Source organism: Caloenas nicobarica, chromosome 13, assembly GCF_036013445.1.
Source record: "Caloenas nicobarica isolate bCalNic1 chromosome 13, bCalNic1.hap1, whole genome shotgun sequence".
NCBI lineage: Eukaryota > Metazoa > Chordata > Aves > Columbiformes > Columbidae > Caloenas > Caloenas nicobarica.
Window position 1 is genome coordinate 7,352,647 of NC_088257.1, and position 23,494 is coordinate 7,376,140.

Genomic DNA, 23,494 nt, shown 5'->3' on the forward strand with positions numbered 1-23,494 from the left:
AAGCTTGTGTCCCCAAGCCAGGCAGAGGGCAGGCCCCTGCCCTGTACCCCCAACACTCCCCCCATGCATGGTGCAGCAGCATTCCAAGGGGGTTTGCCAGGACTGAGCATGCTGTAAATCAATCCAGCTCCCTTGCGTGCCACGCTGAGATGACCGAGTGTGACTGTCCCCATTTTCTTGCAGGGTCACCGGCGGGGAGCTGTTTGAGGACATTGTGGCCAGGGAATACTACAGCGAAGCAGATGCCAGGTGAGCAGGGACATGCACTGGGCCACAGAGGGGACAGCAGTTGTCCCCTTCTCCCAAGAGCTGCTCCCTCCCAGGGTCCTGCATGTCTGGCTTTCTGCAGCATAAGCTCCTTCCATGCTGGGAGGTGTCTTACAACCACTCCAGAGTACATACTCATAAACCAGATGTGTAGTGCCAAAAAAAAAAAAAAAAAAAGCTCTCTTTAACTCATTCAGCTCCTGTGCCAAGAAGTGTGTGTGTTACGGCAGGGCCAGTCCTCCCCTGCAATCCCGCAGCTGCCGGCCACCGCTCGCAGCATCCTCTTTCCCCGGGCTGGTGGCACAGCTGGCTCCTGACCTCCCTGCAAAGGAGAGGGGACAGTGGGGGTCCCTGGGTGGGGGACAGCAGGTGTCCCTGGGGGGAAGCCTAGGCCGGAGCATGATAGCACAGACGCCCAGCAGTTCTCACCTTTTCCCCTTGCAGCTGCATTTCAGTAATTTTCAAGTGTTTCTGTGGTATTTACCACTTGAAAGCACTAAGGAGGAGCAGTCAGGATGGGCTGGGTGGGAGGATATGCTGGAGCTCTGCTCCCTCCCAGGCTCCTGCTGGCACTTTCCGGGTCCCCTGCAGCAGAGGCAGGGGGCTGGGTACCATTTCAGCCACCCCTTTGGTCCTTACAGCTCATATTGTTGAGGGGCAAAGATCTAGTCTGCTCCAGTCTCCAGATATCACTGTGCCTCTTGGCTTTGCCCTTCTGAGTGAGGCATAGCCCACACAAATATCCAAGGGGATGGTAAGCTCCACACTACCTCTGTCTGCATGGAAATATCCCTTATTTCTAGGCAGAAGGCAGTCTCATTTAATGGGCTGCCTGCACTGAATCCACTTACAACCCATCCACTTATTAGTGTCATACAAATAAAATAAAATACATGTAAATAAAGACCTTCTGCCTTGCACACAGCTGTTTTGGAGCAGAAGTGATCATCGCCTCAGTCTTTTTCCTTCCTCTCTCACGCATGCAGCAGAGCTGGGGTTTAATGAACTAGATATAAAGCGAACAGACACAGCAAGAGGCATCTGTGTTAGAGGAGCTGGGGACATGGGGCTGAAGTGAAGGTTGGCTCTATGTCTGAGGAGCACATCTGCTCTGCCTGGGTTTGCAGACCACATCTGGGCTGGCATTGCATCTCCACCACCACTCCCCAGCTCCCCGGTGTTGCTTCTGTGGGGACCCCATGGGCTCCACCATAGCCCCAGTGCTCCTGCTCACTGTGGCTGGGTATCCAACAGCTCTGCTGGGGTCTTGCTGGGCTACAACTGCCCTCCATGTGTGGATGGCTTTTGGTGGAGCAGGATGCTGAGGCGTGTTGCAGGGCTGCTGGTGGGAAGCACAATGGGGATAGGGGCAGGGTGGGTGCAATGCAGCTGAGCAGAAGGAAACTCTGCCTCGCCAGACACTTGTGTGAGCTTTCTCCTCTCTCCTGCAGCCACTGCATCCAGCAGATCCTGGAGGCCGTCCTGCATTGCCACCAGATGGGGGTGGTCCACCGGGATCTGAAGGTAGGAGCTGCAGGGGAAGGGCCTATAGGAAGACATGGGGGCTCCATTTGTGATGCAAAACCCTGTGGAGTGATGCCCAGGGTCCTCCAGGGCAGCTGAAACACAGCAGGGAGGAGTGATGTGTAGGAGCTCCTGGAAAGCCCCAGAGCAAAGATCAGCTCCGGGGTGAAACAACACTAGGGAGGGGGTGTAGGGAGGTTCTTGTAGAATCATAGAATCATTTTGGTTGGAAGAGACCCTCAAGATCATAGAGTCCAACTGGTAACCTAACACTGGCACTAAACCACGTCCCTAAGAACCTCATGTCTGTGTCTTTTAAACCCCTCCAGGGATGGCGACTCCACCACTGCCCTGGGCAGCCTGTTCTGAAGCCTGACAACCCTTTCCGTGAAGAATTTTTTCCCAATATCCAATCTAAACCTCCCTGGTGCAACTTGAGGCCGTTTCCTCTTGTGTTATCCCTTGTTTCTTGGGAGAAGAGACCAACACCTTCCATGCATTGTAGTTCATGATCCTCTAAGGATCCATAGACATCATGACACGCAGCAGGATAAACCAGTCAGGGAGCACATCCAGAGCCCTGACCTTCCTAAGTGCTGTGCTGGGAAGCTCCCCCACAACAGCAGAGCGCAGGGGGAGCTTTTGTCTCTCTCCAACCCCCATCTCCTCTTGCAGCCCGAGAACCTGTTGCTGGCATCCAAGCTGAAGGGTGCTGCCGTCAAGCTGGCTGACTTTGGCCTTGCCATCGAGGTGGAGGGGGACCAGCAAGCATGGTTTGGTGAGTAGGACTGGCCCAAAGTGAGGCATCCTCCAGCCCTACTTGGCGTGTTTGGTCAGGGGTGCTCCAGGAGGGACATATATTCCCAGGACCTGAACCATGGGTTGTGGGAGCACCCGAGCAGCACCAGCCTGGGAGGCACAGAGGAGGAGGATGTTGATGGCTCCAGCTGTGCCCCTGGAAACAGCCTGGTATTGATCCAGGGCACAGGCAAACAGCTCCACAGGAGTGGATGAGTCACCAGGATGGCCTGGTGAGCTGGACAAGCTGGTGGCAGGCGCAAACCCAGGGGAGGAAAGCCTCTTCCGTGTGCTGGAGGTGCATGGCAGAGCACCCCAGCCCTCTGCACCATCCTGGGATTTGGCTGCTCTTGCTGGCCGCTGGCAGAAAGCCGCAGTTTGCTCTGCTCTTGAGGGTCGCAGAGGTTTCTGGGGGGAGGGTGCCCATCCCACTGGGTCACTGTGTGCCAGGACCAGGGCTCTCGGCTCTTGCGGTGCCTGGCCAGCACCAGGCGATGCTGGTGAGCTGTGCTGGATGGGGGCTGCCTGCTGGCACTGTGTGACGGGCTGTCTGTCCCAGGTTTCGCTGGCACCCCAGGATACCTCTCCCCCGAGGTGCTCCGGAAGGATCCCTATGGCAAAGCTGTGGACCTGTGGGCTTGCGGTAAGTCTGAGCGGGGCTAAAATGCCGGGTACAGCTTGGGCTGGTCCACGTGGGATGTGGTGGGCTGTTCATCCAGCGTGTTCTGAATCGCAGTCGCTCGACATGTCTGGGAGAGGTCAGGGAGGAGGGTTTACCTGAGAGGGAGGTGGCACAGTACCCTGTGCTGTCCACAGAGAAGCACTCTCTTTCCCAGTCCAGTGGCACCCTTCTTTGAAGGATCAGCCTCCTTGCTATGCACCCAAACCCCCCAGAGAGGGGAGATGCTGGCCCTTGTCCCCTGTGGTGCCCTTGGATTCAGGTGATGGCTCCACATAGCTGCAGCCATAGGGGAGCCTTCTTCCACCTGTGATGGAGAGGAGGCATCATCCAGCCCTGCTGGGACACCCAGCGTGAGGCTGTGCATGTTGGCGGCCAGACCCACGTGTCTGGATCGGCCACATATCTCTCCAGCTGCTGAGCATGTCAGCCTGGAGCTGGACCCACCAGCGAGTCTTCTGCTTTTTAAGCAGGGAGCAAATTCTCCATTTCCCCTAATTTCTCAATTTCTCTGCTTGAGTTGGGCCAGTCCCCAGGTTCGTTCTGCTCATACCTCCAGCAATGAACTTTCTTGCCAATCCCATGTCTTCTCTCCCGAGCAGGCGTGATCCTCTATATCCTGCTGGTTGGGTACCCACCCTTTTGGGATGAAGACCAGCACCGACTCTACCAGCAGATCAAGGCTGGGGCTTATGATGTGAGTGGGTTTGTCTTGTTTCCCCCTTTCACAGTCTCCCCCTCTCCTACCATCCCTGTCTTGTAGGCTGCTGCTCCAGAAGTGTAACCAGGACAAATTCAGGCAGACGGGAGCAAGTTTCTTTCCTATGCTCTGGTCACAGGGGGCTGGCCAAGCTGTCATGCCCAGGTGCACACAATGGCACATTTCAGGTCTACTTTGCAGGACAGATAGGTCTTGGCCTGGACCTTCCACCTTTCTTCCTCCATGCTTGCTTTCCAGTTTTCTATCTGGAAACTCTTTCAAGTTGCTACTGTCTCTCCAACCTGTCCCATGGACAGGAGCAAAGGGTTTCAGGAGAAGCAGCCCAAGTGCAAAGAGACTTCTGCTCCTTCCCTCACTTCCTGCCATCTCTCACCCTGGTCTCTTTGCTTTTGCAGTTCCCCTCCCCTGAGTGGGACACGGTCACTCCTGAAGCAAAAGATCTCATCAACAAGATGTTGACCATAAACCCGTCCAAGCGCATCACAGCAGCGGAGGCTCTGAAGCATCCCTGGATATCAGTGAGTTTGGTGGCACTCACTTGTTGGGGTTGAAGGTCTAGAGATGTGGGGATTCATGGGAGGGGAACATCTCACTGGGGAGCAGGTGTTATCAGACATGCCGTGTGGCTCTTTTCTCCAGCCCGGGAAGATGGTTCCTGACATGCTTCCTTCCAGTGCTCTCAGAGCAGCCTTTTCCCCAAGGCTTTACAGCAGAGAGAAGCCCGGAGTGTGAATGCAAACAGCATGTCCTGGGGGAGCTGGTGGTGGGAGGGACACACATTCCCAGCTCTGGTCAGGACAGGCTGGTTTCTTGCTGTCACACTGCACGGGGGGGACCTTTCCTTGGGGTAGGTGGGAGCTGGCTTGTGTTTATCCATCCATACACCCCAGCAGCAATCCCCCCCCACCCCTTGCTGCACCCCACTGCTCCAACTGCCAATTTTCACTCTGAATCAGCTCCTAAAGGCAGGAGGAGTCCACAGGCTTAACCCTGGGACCCCACACCATCTGCAAACCCTGAGCACATGCTAAATGTGGCCAGTCAGTTGAGGGGTTAACTCAAGGAGCAGCCAGTTCTCCCTGCAACCCCACCACCATCAGAGCAGATCCTGCTGACTCCAGAGCTGTGATCTCTTGCTGCCTATTAAAATTTTGTCTGCTGCTGCTGCTGCAGGCAGCTCTGGCCCATGTCCTGGCTGCGGGAGATGGCACATGGGGGTGTGTGTGTGAGAGGGGGGGCTGGGGGAGCCCCTTCCCCCTCGGCGCCAGCTCTGAGCTGGGTCTCTCTCCTCCCAGCACCGTGCCACCGTGGCATCATGCATGCACAGACAGGAGACGGTGGACTGTCTGAAGAAGTTCAATGCCCGGAGGAAGCTGAAGGTAACTCTCATACTCTTCAAGCTGGCTGCAAGATGCATGATCGGGTCACCGAGGGGTTTGTTCCCTGAGTGGGAAAGGACAGGGTGGTATCTCTGGGTCAGTATGGGGGTGATGGGCAGTTGGGGACCCCTGTTGTGAAGGAGTGAGAAGAGACTGAGCAGGATGGTGGCTGCATCTGGCTGGGGTTCCCAAGTGCTTCGAGGAATGCCGTGAAGGGAAGCACTGAGTCACACAGCTGCTGGGCACTGGAGTGAGGACTTCCCCACTGCAGTCAGTGTCAAGAAAGCTCCTCTTTGGAGCAGGACATGGATCTGAGAGGCAGAGAGAGACCCCTTTGCCTGATGACCAAACCACTTTGCAGCCAAAGAACAAAGTGACCCATAGACGGGCAAAATGCTCTGGCTCACCCACACCAGCAGCCTGGGAGCGGGCTCTGGGAATTGCAATGTCTCCTCCAGAGCTGGTGGCACAGAATGGGGCAGCTCTGATCTGTACCACCATCAGAGCCATCAGCGCTCCAGGCCTGAACGCAATGTGCCACAGAGCGGTACAGCTGCAGGCTACTAATAACATTATCAAGAAAAGAAACTGGCTATAAACTATTATTACTTTTCAGCTAGACAAGTAATCAAATTAGTTCAGGCATACACTTCAAAATACTAATCCATTACTGTAGGCAATTAGTCCAAACTAATCTCATTATACGCGGAGCAACTAGTTAGTAGAGTCAGCTGGAAAAGGGGAAGCATTTTTATGAACATTATTTTGCGCTGGCGATCTTTGTGTGGCTCCCATGAAAAATCTCTGCCCTGCTGCTCTTAGCTGGAACAGCTTTAATTGCAATTAAATCCGGTTCCGCTCCCGGTGGCTCCCCTCGCCGCCAGCTGCCAGGCCCGGTCAGCGGAGTCGTGCTACATCTAGGGCAGCGCCCAACAAGACCAAAATGCATCCTGGGCGTATTTAATATCCCTTTAATCTTGGAGGGAAGGCAATTTCAGAGAATGCAACCCAATGCCCTGGCTTTGGGGATACGGGGTCGGGTACCAAGGTCTGCTTTTGATGTCAGGAGGAGAATATCACCCCGTGGGCCAGTTTCCTTCCAGCAAGGTGGCCGGGGGACAGGTGATAAGCAGAGCTTTCCTCTCCAAGGGCTGGGGGAAGAGGTGGGGGTGCGGGGGGGCCAGGGCCCAGCATGCCCTTTCCTTCTGCCTTCTGTGTCTTTCAGGGAGCCATCCTCACCACCATGCTAGCCACCAGGAACTTCTCCGGTAGGTGCTGTCTCTGGGACTTTGCCTTCTTGTCTTGCAGGGTGCCCAGGACAAACCCGTAGGGTCCCTGGAGAGTCAGCTTCACCCCCAGGTCTCATGGGGGTTCTGATTTTGCAGTCTGGTGCCTCTGGGGCTGTGTGGTGTTGGGTGGTGGTCTGGGACAGGTCACCTGGCTGCTGGCTTAGGATGCAAGAGAAAAGGTGTCTGGCTGAGGTGCAGTGGTTCTCAGAGGTTTAGGTTTTTGGGGTTTGTATGCGCCCACCCGTCTGGATCATGCCAGGGTGGGGATGTGGGTGCTGGGGGTGGCCGGGGCTCAAGGAGGCCAGTTCTGTTGACTCCTGGAGACATTTGTGGCTCTGGGAGAGCATCCTCTGCACCAGGAAAGTGTCAGAAAGGTCACTGGGTGCCACTGCAGGCAGATGGCAATGGGGTCCCTTGGGTCCCTCCCGCCTTGCCCTCCCCACAGCTGGGATTTCACAGGCAGGGATCAGTGGGTTCTGGTGGTTCCCAGGCACAGCACCAAAGAGGAGCCGGGTGACTGCAGGGCTCATCTGCTCGCTGTCATCTCCAGCCCTCCCCAGTGCTCGGGGTGGCCTTGGCAGAGGTGAGAAAAACCAGCCAAGCCCAGCGCGCCGGCTGAGGGGGCTGGTGGAATCTGTTTGGTGTTAGATGGCTGTTCCGGGGTGCTTTGCTATGGTGCCCCAGGAGTCAGGTGTAGCAGGTGGGCAGGGGGGAGATGGAGGGATGATGGCCTGGCCAGGTGCTGGGGGAGAGGGCCACGGCCAGGGTTGGTATCTACATTTGTCGTGGGGGGATCGTGCTGACATATTTAGCACTTGTGGGCAGTGGGGGGGGCTGGAGGAGTCCAGCAGCTGGAGGGATCTGGTGACAGGCCCTGCGCCGGCTGACACAGCGGACATGAAGCATGAAAGAGCAGGAAATTCAAAAGCATCTATCGTAGTGCTGCTCGTCCCACGCACAGCCCAGGGGCTCGCTGGTTCCTCTGCCCAGGAGCACTGAGAGGCTGGTGGGCGATGGGATCCCGTGTGGGGCTGAGCCCCACAGATCCCGCCCTGCTCCAGGGGGGCAGAGGGAGCAGGGTGTCTGCACAGCCTGGGGGGCTGTGGCAGTGCCAGCAGCGGTAGGTGGGCACCGGGGAAGGCATCTGCTTTTCATCATTGTCAAAATGTGGGCTGCAGCTGTTGGGCTGGCGGGCCGGCAGCACATGATCCCCCGGCAGCATGGGGCTAAAATTAGAGGGCGGCAGGCGGGCAGCCCATTCCACCGCACCGTGCTCGGTCACCGGCACCCCCCGGCCGGAGCCTGCCTGCCGCCGGACAGCCCTGCCAGCCCTCTCCGAGCCACTCCGAGGACTCAGCGTGACGTTAGGAGACCGGTCATGCCTCTGGCCGGGAGCTGCTGGGGCAGGACGGGACGGTGTCGGCGAGGTCACCCCTGAGCTCCCGGGGATCGCTGGAGAGAGGACGAAACCCACTGTCTGGTCCTGCGGGGTCCTGCCGCTCTCTCGCCCGGCACCATGCTGCTGATCCTCGGCCTCCTGGTCTTTGTGCCCTGCCTGGCTCTCCTAACCTCCTTCCTCCTCTCTCCAGGAGGCAAGAGTGGTGGCAACAAGAAGAATGACGGCGTGAAGGTAAGCCCCCTCCCCACCGCCCTCTCCCACCTGCCCTGCCGCTGCTGGGGAGGTGATGGGGGTCTCCATGCTGTGCCAGAGTCTCCGTACTGTGCCAGCAGTCCCCGTGACACCCTGCGCTTTAAAGGGCAGCTGTTGGCCCAGCTGCCCCGGTGTGTCCCTGTGCCACCAGCTCGGCTCCTGCCAGGACAGGAGGCTTTTCAGTGCGGCGAGCGAGGGCAGCAGGCTGGTGCTGGAGGGGTCCGCGGGGGGAATTCACTGCTGTTTCATTGCCTGCAAAATGTTCTCACCCCTTGCTGCCCCCAGGGAAGTGGAGCAGCTGGGCCAGGAGAGGGGACAGGGGGCAAAGAGAGGCCACTTTGCAGCCTGGAGCCACTGCATCAGCCTGGCAGCAGCCGTCTGGTGAGATGGGTGACCACATCTCCCGCTCGCCCCGGCACACGTCCCGCTGCCACGGGGGCTGTGGCTGGTGGGGCTGGGCTTGCCCCCCAGCTCCTGTCCCATCCTGCCCCCAAGGGCTGGCGTGCTCCTGGGTGACACACGGTGCCTTTAACCCTCTCAGCTTCACTGCCAGCCTCCTGTACCCAGTGCGGACAGAGCAAATGAAGTTGGTGATGTTTGACAGAGCAAATGGCTTGGTGATGCTCAAAAACAAGCTGGTGCTTGGTAGACCTTGTTTCTCAGGCTGCAGAGTGCTCAGGTGGGGCCACAGGTCTTCTCTAGGACAAGGTGGCTCCTGGAGACAGCAAAATCCTGCTGCTGAGCAGCTTCTTCTGATGATATGGAGATGTGGTGGTTAGTGAGCTCTGTCAAACTCCTCCTGAAGGAAGGAATGGCCCATGTGAGGGTCTTTCTCTCCTTCCCTGTTCCCTTCATGAGTACAAGTGATCACCCAGCAGGGCAGAGCTGACGTGGTCACATCCCCCATTGCAGGGCAAGGTGCAAGGTGTCAGGCAGAACTTTGGGACCCCAACTGCAGCATGGCTGCTCTTCTTCCTCCAGTCCCTTCGTAGGAACCCAGCTGTTGGGCTGTAAAGGGCACAGGGTTTTGGAAGAGCAAAGCCCTCAGCTGGCTTTTCAGTCCAAATAGTCAGTGGAGCCAGAGGTTTGGGGAGGGCTTGTCTTTTTCCCACTCCTTCCAGACCCAGAGACTGGGACAGGCCAAGGCTGCAAGGTTTGAGACCATGCACAACCTTCCAAACCTGGGCTCAGCTCTACAACAGACCATTCTGGCCATGCAGCATTATTCTGCAACATGAAGCTGATTGCCTGCATTGCTATGAGAGGACTTTGCTTTGGGCCATGATGTCAGGATATCATGTGGCTTCCAGGACAGGATCACTAGTTTTGGACAACAGTGCTGGCACAGAGGGGACAGGTCCCACGGGAGTCACAGCAACCCATCTGCCAGCCTCTGCCGGCCTGTCCTCTGCTGCTCTGAGGTCCCGGCTGCTTCTGGAAGTCACCTGAGAAGTGACACCACAGGTAGAGCTGACTTTGTGTGGGCTGCTGGAGCACAGGTGAGAGCAATCAGGAGATGCATTTTTAAGCTGTAAAAGGAGAGACTGGAGGATGGAGAAGCTTTGTCAGGCACGGTCCTGAATCTAAGTTTCCAGCAGAAAGGGACAGCCTTGAATTTCATCTCTATCATCACAGGGTTGGTGTGGTGACAGAGGACCGTTTACCAGCCAAACTAGCTAACAATGGTCCTTCTAGGTCTTCAAATTAGCTTTGAGGGCAGAGGTTATCCTGGAAAGAGGGGCACTTGCTGTTGCAGCAAAATACCCAGTTCAGGTAAACAGCCTTCTGGCACACCACTGAAACCCAGCAAGGAGGGCCTGGTTTCAGAGCGGGATCAGAGAGGCTGGTGTGTATCCCCAGTCCTTAGCCCCTCACCGATGAGCAGGGAGCAGCGAGTGAGCCTTCATCCCGAGTGCAGTCTACCAGCCAACACTCAGCTCAAGAGGGTGTATGAACTCTGGAGAGCGAGTTTGCTTTTTTATTGCCCCCTTTCCAACAAATGGAGGTGAGACAGCCTGGCTAGATGGCCAGAAAGGTAGAGGAAGAGAAGACGAAGTAGAGGCAGGCTCATTCCCAGCAAGTTGCTTGTGTTGGGCACCTTCAGCGTTACCATTCCCACCTCTCATTCCCCTGCTCAGCCTGGGAGCACTTGCAGCGTAACCGGCTCACGGGGGCACAGAGACACTGGGTGCTCCAGGAGAAGCTTTCATGGCCCACCATGGGCAGCTGGCAGATGCCAGGGCATCCCTGAGTGGTTCTCATTTATTTCTATCCTGCTGTAAAAGTGAGGCAGGAACCTGGAAACCTGCCGTGGGTGGGAAGGTGAGAAGGGAACGGTCCTGTCTGCTCAGAGCAGGGCTGTAAGTCAAGCCATGTGGTGTGGTTCATTGTTGGAAGAGTTGGGTCCCCATTTAGAGAAACCTGCTCGACTGACCATCCCCATGAGAGCAGGCAGGTCCCAGGCAGCCACCCCTGCTGTTCTTGCCCAAAGCTCCGTAGTTGGGCAGCAGGTAGCTGGTGCTGCCTTCGCAGCCCTTCAGCACTGGGATGGTGCTAGCCTAGGCTCAAAGGGCTCAAAACTCACCCTCCCAAGGAGATTTCTCACTAAAAGCACTTATGGGACTGAAAATCCCCTTCGATCCCTGCTCTGGGGTCTGTGTGAAGTCCTCTGGTCCCAGCAGCTATGATACCTTCACTGCCCTGTGTAGTGTCACATCTTGTCCCATTGTAAACTAATGAAATCACTGCCCCATGTCACATCCTGTCCCGTCCTAAATTAATGAGCTCACTGCCCCATGTTGCATCCTGTTACTGTATGTCCAGACTCGACGCGGTCACTGCTTTGTGTTGCATTCTGTTGCGTCTGAAATTTCTGCAGTTTACTGCCCCGTCTCATGTCCTTGGGTAGCAGAGGCTGTCAGCCCTCCCTGCAGACAGCCCAACTCCAGCAGCTCCGTTTCTCATGAGGTTCCTTCCAAAATACCGCAGCTCACTTTGCCCATCAGGACATCTGTTGTTTTGGTGAAGGAGGGGTGAGAATTAAGGTAGGACCTAGCGAGGAAGGGGAGAGCTGCACCTGCAGAGAGGGAAACTTGGTGATGACGCTGGTGGGAGCCAGTTAGGCTGTGAAAGGAGCAATGAGAGGGGATGGATATCAGCAGTTTTTACACTGCAGCCCACCCATGTACTCTAATGGGTCGCTTCGTGGATTTGTCCAAGAGATTTGCACTGTGTGTGCTGCTTTTCCCTCTGCAGAGCTGGTGCCTCGTGAAATATGCTGGTAAAAGACACTGTCATTTGGCACTGCAGCTTCCGATTCCTGCGCACTGGTGTTTCCTGTCCCCTGCTGTGATTTATCCCCTGCGAGCTGGAGGTGGAGAAAGAGCATGAGGCTAGTGTGCACATCCCCCTGTCTCCTGGCTAGATTAAAGATGGAGACAGGGAGCAGAGCACAGGAGAGTCCAGAAGTAGTAGTAGATTGTAAGCACAAATGTGGCTATGGAGTCATGCAACCCAAAAGCCTTAAAGCCTGGTGGTAGTGGTCAAGGCTGGAGATAAATATGTGCGTGTGTAAGGTTTTGTCTTTGGAGGGGACTTGTCCTGATTTAAGGCACTCGAGCTCAGGACAGCTTCTCACACTGTGTGTCTGCCTTGCAGGGTTCAGTAGCAATAGCCATGCTGGCTTTAAACCAGCCAGCTTAGTACTGGTCTTGCTCCAAAGCTAACTGAGCATCTCCACACTAGTCAGCAGCATGGGCAGATGCTCCCAGAACAGCTCCAGAGTCTGCAAATGTCAGTAGGGCATTCACACCGGGTGCAGGGCTGTACAGGTGGTGGAGCTGCCTTAGCTTTTCAGCATCCCGCTGCTGTTCCTGTGAGCTTGCTGGCCTGGTCGCACAGCCACCAGAGTGGTCGGCGACTCCCTTTTGGACTAGGCAGGTCCTTGGGATGAGCAACACCAGAGATTATGGCAGGTCAGGAGAGAAAGGAGCCAGCAAGAACACGGGGGGGGGAGCTGGCAAGGCACCACCAGCATGGCAGCTAGCGGAACGTCCCCACAGGAGCACCAGGTTGCCCCCTCACGCCTTTCATTTGCCCCTCCACAAGGACCACAAAGGGTGGCTCAGGAGCTGCTGCCTCTCACGTGTCGCTCTCTGCCTTTCTCACTCTGTGCCTCTTCCTGTTCCATCTCTTCTCCTTGTTTTTCCAGAAAAGAAAGTCCAGTTCCAGCGTTCAGTTAATGGTGAGTGTCCTTCGTCTTCCTCAATGCCGATATTGCTGGGCCTCTCCACATGTTCCAGCTTCCCCTGTTTTTGGAAGTTACCTCGGGGTAGGGAAGAAGGGACAGCGGGGTTGGAGGGAACGTCCTCAAAGCCGTATCACCCACAAACCCCATTAACAGGGTTGGTGCAGGCACTTGCTGGCCACCAGCTGATGGGAAGCCAGCCCTGGTTCTTGCTGATGGGTTCTCATGCCGTTTCTCCCAGTTCTCCTGACTCAGGTCTGCAGGCTGCATCGGTCCAAGGAGCCTTGGAGAAACATCTTCCATGCCTCTGCGGGGACTGTATGGTCATGGGACACCTTGCCAACCTACATCGGGGTATTATGGGTAATACAAAAGCAAGGCTCTGCTGGGAAGAGCTAGCAGAGCCATTGCTCTAGCTCCGCTAGCAGAGTCGCCTTGATGGGGCTCCTGGAGAGAGACGGGGGGTCAGTACCCCCCTCCACCCCCAAATCTGTGTAGTTGCTCAGCTGTTTCTTGAAAGAGCTGTTGTCTCAGCCTTCGGTGGTCCATGTGGGTCTTGGAAGCACTCTGTTTTATTGTACATTTCTCTCCCTACCCTGCGGTCAGTGTGGTCTCTCTCACTCCTGCACCAGTCCCCTCTTTCTCATCCCAGCTCCTCCTCGCTGTTTAATTTGTACATCTCTCTCTCTATCGTACAGTCAACATGGTGTCTTCCACCCCTGCACAGCCCCTCTCCCTGCCCCTCCTGCACCACTCCTAGGAACCCACCGAACCCCCCTGGACCTGCCCCCGTCTCTGTCCCCACAGGCATCGGTAGGGAAGGCAGCACCGTTCCTACGAGACCCTCCACAGCCCAGCTCTTGTGCCCTTGGCTACAAGGGGTGGAGGTCAGGGAGGGCTCTGCCAGCGCTGCCCCAGAGCTGTGGTTGAGGACGGGTTGGACCTGCTGGCGTTTTCCTCGGTTTCTGTCCATTGGCACAAGTCAAGCGCTGTGGGGTCGGACTCGGGGGGCTGTCAAACACACGAGCTCCGTCTGGCGCGGGGAGAAGACCCCTCTCACCGCCCCGTCTCTCCTTTCTGTTCTTTGCTCAGGAATCATCAGAGAGCACCAACACCACCATCGAGGACGAAGACACCAAAGGTACTGGCAAGGGCACTTGGGAGGATGGGCGAACTGTTTCAGAGGGGTGCCCTTGGGCCACCCCTAAAAAGATATTTGCTACAGCGAAACCCACCACCATTGTGCTCCCTTGGGGCCCTTCAGAAGTTGCTTTAACTCTTTGGGTGGTTTCACTGCTGAGTCGCTGCCATGAGGAGCTGGGGCACTACTGGTGAGGATGGGGGGCTGCCAAAACCAGGGATGTTCCCTGAAAGCAGGCATAGAAATGGCAGAAATCTGCCGTGATAGCAGCCCAGCCACTTGCTCCTGCAGAATAAATGGCCCTTTGGAAAAAAGCCTCCAGGGGAAATCCCTGCCTCCCTCCCGCCTGCCACAGCCAACTTTCTAAGAATAACCCAGGGAATAATTTATTGGTGCTAATTTGTAAAGTCTCTCAACGAAGCAATCTCAGCACAAAGCAAGATGGACTTTGGCCTGACATGAGAGTTAATGGGACACTTGTCCTCCCGGAGAAGGGCTCCCCGAGATGGGGGGCGGAGGCAGGTGGTGCTGGGAAAGTGACAGGGGTCCCTCTCCTCCTTTCTGAACGACTCTCGGGAACATGCTCCCTTTCCTGTCATTAGCCACGGTACAAAAAAGAATTAAGTCAGGCATGACGCCGATTTGCATTTGAAGCGGAGCCTCGTTAATAAGGCCAGGGTTACCTCTGGCAGCTCCTCCCGCATCCCTGGGAGCAAAACCGGCTCTCGAAGCCTGATCCCTTTCCAGCTGAGCCGGCAGCATCCCAGCTCCCCAGCAGCAGCCGTGCCCTTCGCAGGGTCCCTCCTTGTGTCTCCCGGGATGCATGGCCACATCACCCAGCTGCCCGTCCACCCAGCTGAGACCCTCTCCTCCCATCTCAGAGGGAGGTGAGAGCATCCTTGGTCCAGCCTGCCCTGGCTGGCCCCTGCTCTGAGTTCACAGGGTAGAAAGTCCTGGCTTGGCACAGCTTTGCCTGTGCCACCTTTCTGGACTGGGGGCAGCTCACCACTCCATGATTTAACTCTTTTGCTATTTAGGAAAATACAGGACTTTTCAGTTTTGCCCTGACTTTGGAGGTCTTTCCTCTATGGGGATGAAGAGCCCTTCCCCACATCTCTCTCCCAAGTCCCTCTCCTGCTTTTCCCCTGGACAGTTTCCAGTGGGCCCCAATGTCCCACTGTCTGTTTCTAACGAGAAAAAAATTACCTCACCAATATTGCAGCACCAGCACTTTTGTTTTGTTTTCTCCTGTTATTTTTCTGATTAAACCAACAGTTCGGAAGCAAGAAATCATTAAAGTCACAGAGCAGCTGATCGAAGCAATAAGCAATGGCGACTTTGAGTCCTACACGTGAGTGAGCCCAGCGTGGGTTTTGGCTGGGGTGTGGGCTCAGCCCCCCGAAGTGGGTGCTCTCACTGTGACAACACAACCTGGGAGGTTTTACTGCTGCCCAGGGCTGGGTGACCAGGTTGTCATGGTGGTGGGGCATGTAGACCAAACAAGTGAAGCCCAGAACACCATTTTCCAAACCTGTTGCTTCTCTCACACTCAGCTGGCCACATCTCTCTGGTCTCATTGTCATGGATGAGCCCATTTCCTGGTTTGCAGAAGGATGAATAACTGTAAATGTGATTTGTGGTGGAAGAAGGAACATTGCATCCATGGTATCCATTATATCCAGATTGCTGCAGGCTGCTTGGAAGCGTAACTGCTTTCCACTCGCTGAGCTGATGCTCCTCAGAGAATGTTTCTTCTGTGTCCAAAGCCTATTTAATTAGTGATTTCTGAGCAAGTGCAGGTCTTCATCCCTGCCTCAGAGAATCTTGGCAGGGATATTTTGATACAGAGCAGAGAATATGAGTTTTTCCCTGCTGTTTTGCTTTCTTGCAAAGAAGATGGCAGTGTTTTCGGAGGTTTAATTGGAGATGGTGGCCAATGGAGAATTCACCCTGCCTTGCTGGGCTCCTGGCTGCCGTTGGTGGGCTGGAGGTGAGGTGGGGTGGGCTTCATGCAGAGTGCAGGGATGAGGTCAGACTTCTGCTCAAATTGCTCACTGGTGCAGAGGCTCCTTGGTTTCAGGCTGAGGGGGAGTCATCTTGAGCATGAACTGTTTGAGTTTTGCCAGCTCTCATGCCAGAAGCCGTGAAACAACCTCCCCCTTTTCTCTTCCCTTCCCACCTCCCCAGGAAGATGTGTGACCCTGGAATGACTGCCTTCGAGCCCGAGGCTCTGGGCAACCTCGTGGAAGGCCTGGATTTCCACCGATTCTACTTCGAAAACCGTAAGCAGCCCCCTTGCCTCCCAAGGGACTCTTCCCATCTCCCACGGGCCCAGCTGTGCCTTGACCTCCATCAGCTTGCTGGAGAGAGTAGGGTGAATGTGGCTTTGGGAGCATCTCTGGCTGATCTGGAAGATCTCAGCAGGAGATGAATCAAGCCTGCTAGGTCAGCTGAGGCTGGGCTCTACGCAGAGGAATTGTTTGAGTAGCTGCTTTCTAGGTGGACCCATCCTGAACACACCCATGCAGCATTTATTCAGCCCCTCCAAGCAGAGAGCTTAACCCAAGCATCTCCCCTTCCTGACCTGGGCAAGAGCCACCCAAACTCCTTCCCCTGCCTAAAGCTACCTGTACTTGTCCCCTCTCCAGTGTGGTCCCGGAACAGCAAGCCTGTGCACACGACAATCCTGAACCCCCACATTCACCTGATGGGAGACGAGTCCGCCTGCATCGCCTACATCCGCATCACGCAGTACGTGGATGCGGGAGGGATCCCCCGCACTGCCCAATCCGAGGAGACCCGCATCTGGCACCGCCGGGATGGCAAATGGCAAATCGTCCACTTTCACAGATCCGGTGCACCCTCGGTCCTACCGCAGTAAGCCCTGTGAGGCTCTGGGAATGGGGCAAGGGGGACATAGAGGGGACGGTGTGGGCTCCTTGCATGGTCGAGGCTACAAAGCGTGTGAGATCCTGCCCTGAGGATCTGCAGTGGGGAGGAGATGGCCATGAGATGGCGATGGGGAGAGGGATGCTCTGCCAAAGGGATGGTCAAAGCAAACTCCCTCTCTGCCCGGTTTGTGTTCTGCAGCTGAAGCACGGTCCTGCCTGTGTGGGGCTTGTCACTGACTGACTACCAAGAGGAAACCTCCTCCAACATCTTCACCTACGGGACTTTGGCTGTTGGCTCTGCTGCTTGGTTCCCGCTGGAATAATCCCTTGCTTCTCACCGCACACACACGATGGCCCTGCCAGCACTGCACGAGCATCCCATTGAAACCTCCATCCTGCTGGGGCCATAGCGCTGGGCCCCCTTCCTCTGCATGAACCAAGAAAAGAGAAACCATGAACCTAAACCTGAGTATCTGGCCGACAAGATATCGTGTGCTGGGGTAAAAGCCTCCTTGCTCAGCTGCATGGTGTTGGTGGGACCCCCCACCACCCCGCGCATCTCCTGAACTGGGTTCGGACTTATCATCTGCCTTCATCCCCACTTTTGCTGGGAGCCCCCCGAGGAAGAGGAGGGAAGTGGGGTAGTTTTGAGCCGCTCTGTGCCACAACCTCCCTGTGCACCGGTGGATTTTGCTTTGCTGCTATCGAGGTCCTTGTCTGCTGCCATGGCTCCCGCCTGCTCCTGACCTGAGCTCCCGCTTCCCAGCAGCCTTGGCCGGGGAACTGCAGTTTAAACCCTTTGCAAATTCCATATTCCATGTGCCCCTGGGTGAGGAGGGCAGTGTTTGGATGGGTGAGTAAAGACTATCTGTTTATTTTCCCTTCCCAGGAGTGTAAGTAAGCTCCTTCCCAGGAGAGTGAGTAGGTTTGCACCCTGGCTCTGAGCGGCTGCCGTGCCAAGGGGGATGCTCTCCCTCCTTCCTCCCTTCTCCCCTCGGAGCAAGGACCAGTGGAGCTGGGAGAAGAGAGGAGGCAAAAGGCAACTGCATCCCAGCACCGCATCAGCACAGCCGGGAGCTGGGGCTCTCCCAGACATGCCGTGGCGGTAGCATCGCTCCTTCACCCTCCTCCCCACCCTCCACCCAGTCTGGATCCTTCACCCCAGCACCCAGCCCCGCCGAGCACCCCCCCCTGCCCCTCACATGCAGCACCTGGTGCTCCCCCCGTTCCCCACTCCCAGGCTGGGATGAGGGCGGCTGAGCTGGCCACTGATTTGGGCCACAAACCTCCATCACCCATACGACTCCTTCCAGCGACAACGAGGAATGCAAGCTTTATAAAGTAACAAAACTCTGCAGAATCTGATTGTGCTTCGAAGAAAACAAACAAGCCTTTAGCTGTCTTCTACTTTGAGCGCATGCCTTTTTATAGGGAGAAAAACCCCAACAACCTACCGTGTATTTCGTAACTTGATTTTGAGTATTTGCTGAAATGGATCTTTATGTAATAACTAGAAACATTCAGCTGGGGCAGGGTGGGGGGATTTGCAGGGGTTGCTGTTTTTTGTCGCGTTTACATTTTGGAGAGGGGTTGTGCTGCTGTGATGCTTCTACAGGGCTCCCGTGGCTGCCAGCCCCCACCCGTACTGTGGCGGCTTGTCCCATCCCATCCCGCAGCACCGGGCGGGCGAAGGCACCCGTGTCCTAGAGACACCCTCTCCCGGGACACCCCCTCCCAGGGCACCTTCCCACATCCCACGGGTCTTCCGGCAGGACAAACCCAGGTGGTGGCTCTTGGGGAGCCACCAGGACGTGGCTTTCAGGACAGAAGACATGGCCGGGAAGGGGAATTTTGGTCTCACCTCTTTGCCATCAGGTAGAGGTCCGAGGGTGGGTATTTGTCTGGCAATTCTTCCATTTCTTGTTACCTTTTTTCCGACTGGAACCTCTTTGCTTGTTGATGGGAGGCTCCTGCAGCGCTGCTGCCCTGGGGGACTTTCTAGCTGCACTCTCTTCATCTGCATGGCGTTTAACTTTCTAGATGGTGCGTGTGTTGAAAAACAAAGAAATGAACAAAAAACCGCTTGTTTTGGACATAAAAAAAAAGAAAAAAAAAAAAGGAAATGTTTCCTCCATGTAAATTCTGAGCGTGTATTTTGCCTTTTCTGTGGTTTTGAATGCTTTGCTCTCTGTGGAGGCAGGGACAGCTGCTGTGCAAAACACAGCCGCATCTTTGCAGACTGCAAAAATATTTTCCCACTGGATGAAGAGGAAGAAACCCAAACTATTGGTGCATGAACAGGCCCTGAAATATGTTTTGGTGGGTTCCACTGTGCTGGCGGTGTGATGGTTACTGGTGATATGTATAGGAGATGCCTTTTTGGGGGCAAATCACACAAATGCTCCACGTGTGCAAATATGCGTCCTCATGCCCTTGGTAGACTTGTGCTGTTTGACCGTGGAGCTGCGTTGTCTTGCAAGAGATGGCCCCAAAGCAGGGAAATCCATGCAGGGAGAGGATTAGCTTTTAAGGTAGAGTTTGGGTGTTTTTACAGATCTGTTTTTCTTCCTGTAGTCACGTAGTGCTGAAGTTTTTTTCATTTTTAAAGGAAGGACTCAGCTCTTTCACAGTTCTCTCTCTCCCTCTCCAGAGCTGGCTCTGAAGCCAGCCATGGTGAGTGTCTCATCCATCTCCTGATGCCCAGGCTCTCCAGGTATCAGGAATATTTTTGGGGATTGGTATGAGATGGATGAGGAAGGAGGAGGTCACGGCAGGGCTCTACATGGGGGCTGTAGAGCATGTGCCATTTCAGCCTTGTTTTGGAGCTGCTGGTAGCTGTGGACCTCGGGTGGGCTGTGAGGGTGAAGCTGCTCCAGTAGCTGCTACTGGAGAAAGGACTGGGACACAGGGTGCTGTGGGGTTTGTTGGGGATGACAGATATGCTGCTGGGGTAGACACAATCTCCTTTCACTGAGAGCCCACTTTGGACAGTCACTGCTAGGGAGGAACATCTTGGTTTCCAGAGGGGCTTTGAGGTGTCTTCTTGGAGGTGATTTCTCCTCCTTGAGGTTCCTCTATGGTCATCTCTCTAGGGACGGGTTCGTCTGGAGGTAGTTGGATGTCCTTGCAACACCTAAAATGCTCCTGGTCCTTTCCAACAGCAGCAGAGTCTGGGGTTTCAACTGCTTCTAGTCTTCCAGTCAGGCTGAAGCCTGACCAAGGAAGACCCAACTTCCCAACCTGCCCACGCTGGCAGCATTAAGCACCTGCACTTTAGGGTTCTGTTCTGCCTGATTTCTTTTCCCCACTTTGCCCTGCTTCTCCAGAGCAGATTCCTGTATCCCCAGAACATCTTTGAGCAAGCACTGATATACCACCACCCTTTCTTTCAGTAGTCACAGTGAACAGCTGCTGTCTCGATCTTCCTTCACATTTCCTGATTTCTCCTAAACTTGCAGGAAAACTAAAAAATAATCATCAACTGCCAGTATCCTTCTTTGGGTCACAGAGCTAGGGATGCTGCTGTTATGTCTGTGCTTTTAAGCGGTTGGCACCATCCCTGGCATGTGCTGACATTGCCCCAACATTCCCACCATTGTTCTGGGCAAGACAAGGTGCAGGGTGTGTTCCCGATAAGTAATATGGACAAGGCCACCTTGTTGGGATGGAGTTTACCACCACGGACCTCCTGTCCCTATTGGCCTCAAGGCTGGAGATCAGGCTGCAGCACCTTTCATTTCCTAGTATAGACAGAGTCTGACTCATCTGGTTGCCTGGCCACCCAGGTCAAACCAAAATCAGAAGTCCTCCAAACTGGTCATCTCTTCCACCTCTCACAGACCACAGGGGATATCTGAGTGGAAGCACTTGCTGTGGTGGTCTCAGGCTCCCAGCTCCATGGCTGGGCTTGGGAGTCACCTGTTTTCCCGTCCTGGGTCCAGCTGCAACATCATCATTTCTCAGGTCTTGCTGTTGCACCTGCTCTGGACGAAGAGGACACTCCTGGGCCTCTACTCTTTGCTGGAGGAGCAGATGCTCTGCCCCTTACCCCAGCGAGGCACAGCTGGGAGAGGTGTCTTCCCCCCCCCGCCAAATAATTGCCCCCTCTGCCAGGCACCCAATCCCCGTCTGACCCCAAACCTGCCTCCCCTCCCATTACCCTCCACGAGTTGATGCCCCCATGGAACCCCAGAGGTTGGAGCAGGCAGCAGCAGCCATCTGCTCCCAATTTGAGCTCCTGGTCTGCTCTGCAACCCATGGCAGGATAGCTGCGGAGGTGCCATGTTTGAGAGGGCAACCATATAGCCCCGTGGACCAAGAGGTGTCTGTCAGCAGAAGATCCCATAACCATCTCCTCTGCTCATCCCAGAAGCCAGGGTTACCCTCCTTCCCCACCGCAGGACACATCTCATGGAGTGCATCCCTCCCTTGATGCAACAACCAGTAGAGATCTCACCGTTACCCACTTCCAAAGGTGCAGGTCCCAGCCCATCCGTAGCAGACAGGAAAACCCAGACGTGAACAGGCTGTGGGAACATCAGAGGGGCTGGTGGCCCCTCTGCCATCTGTCCCCCACCAGCTCCCTGCCCCTCAGCTGAATGTCCTTCCCAACTGCAGGTCAACAGGGAGTGGGAGAGAGGGCGGTGGAGGGGGCTGTATTGAGCAGCTCCTTCCTTATTTGGGTTGTTGTCCCTTTTATCTAACTGTTGCACAATTTTAGGGCTTTTGTAATATTTTTTGGACAAGCAGGGAAAGTATGTTAACAGTGGTTTAAGAAAAAAATGATATCTCTCTCTCTTATATATTATATATATAAAAAAAATATATACTTACAGGAAGTCTCTATGGAAATATTTATTTAAGATGATTGCAAAAAAATATATTATAATTAAGAGTATACCAAGCTTTGTCAAGTAACAAAAAAATCAGGCCCCGGGGAGGGGTATCTGCCTGTCCCCTCGTGTCTGTCAGTCCGTACGGTTGCAGCTGAAGCCTTTCTCTTATCTTTTTTGTAAGTGCACTCAAACTGTTGAGCAGTGTGACCGTGTTGGATTCAATGGGAGCTTGATGCGGGGGGAGGGAATGGTTTAGTTTCCTTTTGTGTAGGGTTTTTTTTCTTTTCTTCTTCTTTTTTGTTTTGTTTTGGTTTTGTTTTTGTTTTTTGCAACCTGTGGCTGTTAACAGAATGATCACTGCTCAACTCGGATGCTCTATTTGGGGAGGGCAGTGGGGGGTCCGGGATTGCGTGGGTGCGGGAGGGAGGGCGAGTGTCAGTTTTATTCTTGGTGTTCAAGTGCAATAAATAGCTACGAACTTCTGAGCATGGAAACGGATGATTCTCCGTCACTGCAGTGACTCAGACCGTCTGCCACCGCCTCGTCCCTCCGTCCCCGCGCTCTTGTCCTCGAAAGTATCGCGGCTGGGATGGAGCCTTGGGCAGCAGGTGCTGGTACCCTACTGCCTGGCCCTGGTCAGCAGCATCCCTGGGGCTTCGGGAGAGCCCAGGGCTTCATGTCACCCCCAGAGCTGGCTCAGCCCAGCCCGGCCCTTTCCCTGGGGAGGGCGGTCTGGGTGCTGCAGGTGTCTGGGAGACCCCATGAGCTGCTTGGGGCTGGCTGGGAGGTGGGGGCCGAGCTCTCGCCCACTGGGCAACAAGAGGATGTTTTGGGGAGCAGGTGCTGCAGGGTGCGGAGTACAGACCCCCCCAGCCGAGCTCGGGACAGGTTTGGGGGTGTCCCAGGAGGAGCTGCCGGGCGTTGCCCGTGCAGACAGGGGGTACCCGGGGGGGCTGGGGACGGGCTGCGACAGTCCCTGTCCTGCCCAGCACATCCGGACCCCGCCGCGGTGCCGCTGCTCGCCGGGGTGCCCCCCCATCCCCGACCTGCCATGTGCCGCAGCCCCAGCAGGTGTCAGCACCAGACCGCTCCTGCCACTGCTGTCACCCCGTCCCCAGCCCGCAACAGAGACCCGGGCACTCCCCCCGGACTGCCCCTGTGCGCCCGCCACCCCACCCGGGGCTGCCGGAGGGTCTCGCCAAAACCTTGGGAGAACGTCCAGGGCTCCCCAGGACAGCAGCGGGACATGCTGGGAGGGCAAAGTGACAGGAGTGGGAGGGGTTGCCATCCTTTGGGGACATGGGAGGGACGGCATCAGACCCCAGGCCACCTCGCGGTGTGGGATGCGGATGCACTGCTGGCCCCGTGAGCAGGATATGCTGCCAGGAGCCAGTCCCACACCTCCTTGTGCACAGCCACACATGGCCCAGGGGACATGTTCTCTGGCTGTGCCACTGCCCTGGCACTTTTTGCCCTGGGTTTCCACTCGCTGCTGTCAGCTTTGCTCCCCAACACATCCCCCAGTGCAGCCTCTGCTCCGTCCTTCCCATCGCTCCGTACTCAACACCGACTGATGGCAGCCGCCAAGGGAGAGGATCCCACGATTACCAGGAGGACTGGGGGAATGTGGCAGGACCACACACATGTAGTAAACAAGGTCAGTCGTACAGAGGCCAGAGCAGCTTTCTCAGTCCAAGGCACCTCCATCTCCATGCCGTGGGAGGTTATCAGGCTCTCCTGGTCCATCTGGCACATTGTGGCTGGCAGCAACACTGAGAAATGCCTGAGCCCACCGCCCACTCCATCACACCATGCAAACCCCGGTGTGTGCCCCCCAGGGCCGGCCCAGCCCGGGCTCCCCGGCCAGCACCCACAGCAATGGCTGGGCAACACCATGACCTCCTGAGCCCTCCTGCTCGGTAAATAGTGTCAAGGTTAGAGCGAGGGATTCATTGGGGCCATAAACGTTTATGGCAGGCCCTCTCCACTCCCCAGCCACCATGGCCTGAACTTTCCATCAGCAACACTTTTATGGCTGGCCTCTAATGATTAACCCAGGGGGCTGCGACTAAA

General features: G+C 55.7%; 1 protein-coding gene across 1 annotated transcript in view; it reads left to right on the forward strand.

Moving 5' to 3' along the window:
* Window positions 1-21,832, forward strand: part of CAMK2A (calcium/calmodulin dependent protein kinase II alpha) — a 36,026-nt gene extending 14,194 nt beyond the window's left edge. Inside the window, exons 5-19 of the mRNA XM_065643890.1 lie at window positions 184-249; window positions 1,719-1,791; window positions 2,467-2,569; window positions 3,149-3,232; window positions 3,871-3,965; window positions 4,385-4,507; window positions 5,285-5,368; window positions 6,594-6,636; window positions 8,247-8,287; window positions 12,519-12,551; window positions 13,647-13,695; window positions 14,971-15,046; window positions 15,883-15,977; window positions 16,344-16,581; window positions 16,786-21,832. Coding sequence (XP_065499962.1) covers window positions 184-249; window positions 1,719-1,791; window positions 2,467-2,569; window positions 3,149-3,232; window positions 3,871-3,965; window positions 4,385-4,507; window positions 5,285-5,368; window positions 6,594-6,636; window positions 8,247-8,287; window positions 12,519-12,551; window positions 13,647-13,695; window positions 14,971-15,046; window positions 15,883-15,977; window positions 16,344-16,576 — 1,198 coding nt within the window. The 3' untranslated portion in view covers window positions 16,577-16,581; window positions 16,786-21,832. The remainder of the gene's footprint in view (window positions 1-183; window positions 250-1,718; window positions 1,792-2,466; window positions 2,570-3,148; window positions 3,233-3,870; window positions 3,966-4,384; window positions 4,508-5,284; window positions 5,369-6,593; window positions 6,637-8,246; window positions 8,288-12,518; window positions 12,552-13,646; window positions 13,696-14,970; window positions 15,047-15,882; window positions 15,978-16,343; window positions 16,582-16,785) is intronic.
* Window positions 21,833-23,494: the final 1,662 nt, after the last annotated feature.